At 39.0% G+C, this 4,980-nt stretch overlaps 1 protein-coding gene across 1 annotated transcript; it reads left to right on the forward strand.

The window, feature by feature from the left end:
- The first annotated feature begins 262 nt into the window (after nucleotides 1-262).
- On the forward strand, nucleotides 263-3,853 carry LOC140842279 (protein TRANSPORT INHIBITOR RESPONSE 1-like). Its single transcript, XM_073210043.1, has 3 exons — nucleotides 263-807; nucleotides 2,075-2,567; nucleotides 2,841-3,853. The coding sequence occupies exons 1-3, from the start codon at nucleotides 353-355 to the stop codon at nucleotides 3,636-3,638; spliced, it is 1,746 nt and encodes a 581-aa protein (XP_073066144.1). The 5' UTR covers nucleotides 263-352; the 3' UTR covers nucleotides 3,639-3,853.
- The last annotated feature ends 1,127 nt before the right edge of the window (nucleotides 3,854-4,980 follow it).

The following is a 4,980-nucleotide window of genomic DNA, read 5'->3' on the forward strand; positions in this document are numbered from 1 at the left end:
ATCTATCTCATAAAATACAAATTATAAAATCCTCTCACACAAATTTTTGGCAATAATAATTATTACTACATAAAAATTGGGTAACAACCTTTTCAAAAGAAAATAAAATAAGGTAACTACAAAATTAATTTGTTGCTATAATTAAATCCAACACACGTGTGAACTCCCACGCCTCAATCGAACCCTAGTTAAATGGTAACCTCGCCCGCGGGTTACACACTTTTGAACGAAAACCTTATCTTTCTACAATTGGCCTCCAAATCCATTTCCTCCTCACAGTGGACCCTCCTCTCTCTCTCTCTCTCTCTCTCAAGCTATCCAGAGACTTTGAAATTACCATTGTGCCCCTCCCATGGCGTACTCTTTCCCGGAGGAGGTCCTGGAGCACGTCTTCTCGTTCCTCAACACCGACAGAGATCGGAACGCGGTGTCGTTGGTGTGCAAGTCGTGGTACGAGATCGAGCGGTGGTGCCGCCGCCGTATTTTCATAGGGAACTGCTACGCCGTCGAGCCGGAGGTGGTGATCCGGAGGTTTCCTGAGGTTAGAGCTCTGGAGATGAAGGGGAAGCCGCATTTCGCGGATTTCAACCTCGTGCCGGACGGTTGGGGTGCGTACTTCTATCCGTGGGTGGCGGCGATGTCTGTGGCCTACCCGTTACTGGAGGAGATCAAGCTGAAGCGTATGGTTGTGACGGATGAGTGTTTGGAGCTGATTTCCAAATCGTTTAAGAATTTCAAAGTCTTGGTACTCTCATCGTGTGAGGGGTTTTCGACTGACGGTCTCGCTTCGGTTGCAGCTAGCTGCAGGTGATTAATTGGGGGAATGGAGTGTTATTTATTGTTTTTTCGTTTTACTTTGTTTATTGTCTGTTGGAGCAGCTAGTTATTTGTTGATTTTGAGTGATACTGAGCTGAATTGATGAATGAAGTTTGGATTTTTTTAGCTCCGTTGAACTAAAGATCTTGATTTTCCTGCTGTTTCTTGAGATGAACCTGCGATTTCTACGTTTCATGGAGCTAAGAGGACAGTTTTTCCCCTTTTTTTACTAAGCCTCATTATGGACTTGCTATTCACTTTACTGCTCTCTTTACTTGAATGTAGACCGTGGTGTTACGTTTGGATTAGTTTTTTTCCCCTTTTTTACCCCGGAGAATGCGTGAGAAAGATCTGAATCTCTCTTTATGGTTTGTTTTATGGTTTATATTAGCAATTTATGGTTATAATCTCCTCTTGATCGGAGTTTTCTGCTGGAAGTCCATTCTATTATAAGACACTTGTTGTACTTGTGGATCTTGACCGTTTTTGTGTACTATGTTTGATTTTCTACTTCGGAGGATAACGTGTTGTTCTTTTCTTCTGAAATATTATGACTTGTCTTGTTCTTTGGTGGACTATCTGTTCTTTTGACCATTGAGCATACTGTCTTTTCCGTCAATGTCTGAGTGCTGCTGAATAATTTTTTTCTTTTTTCTCATAGCGTTTACTCATTAGTCATTATATGGAATTTGGTTGGCTAAAACTATATGGTTCTATAACTTTTTTGCTGGGGTAAAAAAATGGAGTCTGCCCTTGGATCTTAGATGCTACAGAAGAAAGCAAGTAGTAGGATACGTTTTTACCTGGTTTGTGGTTGCAGGAATGGTGAAGGAAATACTTTTGTTAGATATGATTTTCATGGTATTTTTACTGATTTGTCTTTTATTCATTTCTTTATCTCAGTTTGTTCATGGAGTTTGCTTCCACTTTTCATATTTTTTTACTTAAGCGATAAGCTATACGTAGTATTATTCAGGTACCTTTGAAAATCACTATATCATTGCATCCTGTCCTAATTTTTGTCCTAATTTGTGGTGCATTGGTTGTGCATACTGGGAAGAGTTCAGTAATTCTCTTGAAATAGTAACTCCTGTATTCCTCAGTTTTACAAATCAACGGACGGCTCCTCTCGAAAACTGCTAGAGTTATATTTATTGCAACATTTCTGTTTTTTCCCTGTATCGAATAACCTTGGCTCTAATAAATTTCTATGCTCGTAGTCTTCCAAATCTGATTCCGTGTGTTGTTGCAATGCAGGAATCTCAGTGAACTTGATTTGAGGGAAAGCGAAGTAGAGGACTTGAGTGGGCATTGGCTCAGCCATTTTCCCAAAAACTGCACCTCATTGATGTCTCTTAACATGTCGTGCTTACACTCTGAGGTGAATTTCTCAACCTTGGAGCGTTTGGTTTCACGTTCACCTAATCTGAAGACACTACGGCTGAATCGTGCTGTACCTCTTGAGAAGCTTCCTAATCTGCTTCGCCAATGTCCTCAGTTGGTTGAATTGGGCACTGGTGCCTATTCAGCTGAAATACGGTCGGATATCTTTTGTAACTTGAGAGAAGCTTTTTCCGCATGTAAGAATATTAAAGCCTTGTCTGGGTTTTGGGATGTGGTACCTGCTTATCTTCCAGCTGTATATTCTACCTGCTCTGGAATAACAACGCTGAATTTAAGTTATGCAACAGTTCAAAGTTCTGATCTTCTCAAGCTTGTCGGTAATTGTCGAAATTTACAGCGTCTATGGGTATGTAATTCTACTTACTTCCTATCATGCTCTGCTATTAATATGCTTTAAATGCCCGATAGTGAAATTTAAATGATTACATATTAGTTGTGTTGGTAGAAAGTGAAACACAGATGAATGTACTTCTTTAGTTGCAATGGTTTGAATCAGTAACTGAATACAAATACTTTGAAGCATATGTAATCTCAATTGCTAGAGACCATTTGTTTTGTACAATGCGAAAATTTATTTGCATTATAGACATCAAATCTTGAATGTATTTGTCATGCACAGGTTCTGGATTACATTGAAGACACTGGCCTTGAAGCCCTTGCCTCATCTTGCAAGGATTTGCAGGAACTTCGTGTGTTCCCTTCAGATCCTTTTGGGGGAGAACCTAACGTATCTTTGACAGAACAGGGGCTTGTCTCTGTCTCAGAGGGCTGCCCAAAGCTTCAATCTGTTCTTTACTTCTGTCGCCAGATGTCGAATGCTGCATTAGTTGCTATAGCAAGAAATCGTCCCAAGATGATACGCTTCCGATTGTGTATAATTGAGCCTCGAGCTCCTGATTACATAACCCATGAACCCCTCGATACTGGTTTTGGAGCAATTGTGGAGAACTGTAAGGAATTGCGACGCCTTTCCCTGTCCGGCCTCCTTACAGATCGAGTTTTCAAATATATTGGAACCCATGCCAAGAAATTAGAGATGCTTTCTATAGCTTTTGCTGGGGATAGTGACTTGGGCCTCCATCATATATTGTCAGGGTGCGACAGCCTCCGAAAACTGGAGATCCGAGACTGTCCATTTGGGGACAAGGCACTTTTGGCCAATGCCTCCAAGCTGGAGACAATGCGATCCCTTTGGATGTCTTCTTGCTTGGTGAGCTTTGGAGCGTGCAAGCTTCTAGGTCAAATGATGCCAAAGCTCAATGTTGAAGTTATAGATGAAAGAGGTCCCCCTGATTCAAGACCCGAAACCTGTCCTGTTGAGAAACTCTACGTATACCGGACTGTTGCTGGACGAAGATTCGACATGCCTGGTTTTGTTTGGACAATGAATGAAGATTCAGAGTCGGGGTTTTCTTGATCACAAAGCTTCCGAAAAAGGGAATTTCTTTGATGCAGGTATATGCAAAATCGTCTGCTAATCGTCTCAAACTTCATCTATGTACACTACGGGCAGATTTGTGCGATCTTTGGTTACACACTTATTTACATTTATTTAGAACAAAAAATGTTGTAATTTTTATTGGGTTTTCATCAATATCTCTTATTAATTGCAGAAGGTGGTGCTTTTATTTATTGATTCATATATACATATATTACGGTAGTTCTTTTACTTGGTGAATTCCGACAATTTTCAACTTAGAATTTAAGAAGATTGAGAGAAGAGGCATTGACTTCCGGTGCCCATGTGAACGAGGAGAGTTGGGTGGGTGAGTGTTGCCATTTTTTTTTGTTAAATTCACACATACATTTATATTATTTGTATCATATAATTTTATACCTATTTTTTCTGGGCTTCCAGAGCATCTGAAGACAACTTTGGCCGATACTACTACCAGCAAGTAATTGCACTCAATCTGGCACATTTTTAGATTTTAAAGGCAAGTGAATGATCGAATCTCTATAATATTTATATTAATAATAACCACACATTCTATAATCTATTGTATAATATTGATCCTTTTGACTGAAACAGAGTGGAAAAAAGTCAGATACGGACAAATTGACAGATATTAAAAATAACAGAACCCCACACATATAAAATATGTGTGATGTGTGTGTATATATGTGAGGTAAAGAAAAAGAAAAGCTGACCTCTGCCTATTCGATACAGACATTTCATGGGCTCGTGATTCCTTTTAACATAGAACTTTAATAAATGGTATGGGTGTTTGCAGAGCCAATACAGTTCTCTTTTTGACGAAAAAAGGAATAAACTAACGTGGATTTCATTTATTTATTTATATATGTAATTTGATCAACTGCAACATTAAGAAACTAGATTAAAATGGTTGATTTTTTTTTTTTTTTTTTACATCATTTTGTTACAGAAACCGATGGTCTATTTTCAGTTCTATTTTTACAGGAAAACATCGTCATGGTTGTGACGAGGTTGGCAGAGATGCAAACAATCCGATTCGAACAGTATTAGGCTCGAATTCGATTCGTTTAATGCATGTATATCACAAGCTTGATTTGTGTTTTTATCAGGAGTCTCGAGCTCGGTTAGTTTGAGAATTATCAAGCTCGCAAATAGCCCGAGTTCTACTCACTAATTGCTCGATTATCATATTTAACAAGTCTAATTCGAGCTTAGCACGTTAAGCTAGCTCGTTTTTGAGCTAGTTAAACAAGACAATTTTCGAGCTCGCTAAACAAGTTTATCGATTATTTTTAGCCAAGAGATCAATTACAATATGATA

Source organism: Primulina eburnea, chromosome 10 (genome assembly GCF_022965805.1).
Source record: "Primulina eburnea isolate SZY01 chromosome 10, ASM2296580v1, whole genome shotgun sequence".
In the NCBI taxonomy this organism is placed as follows: Eukaryota; Viridiplantae; Streptophyta; class Magnoliopsida; order Lamiales; family Gesneriaceae; genus Primulina; species Primulina eburnea.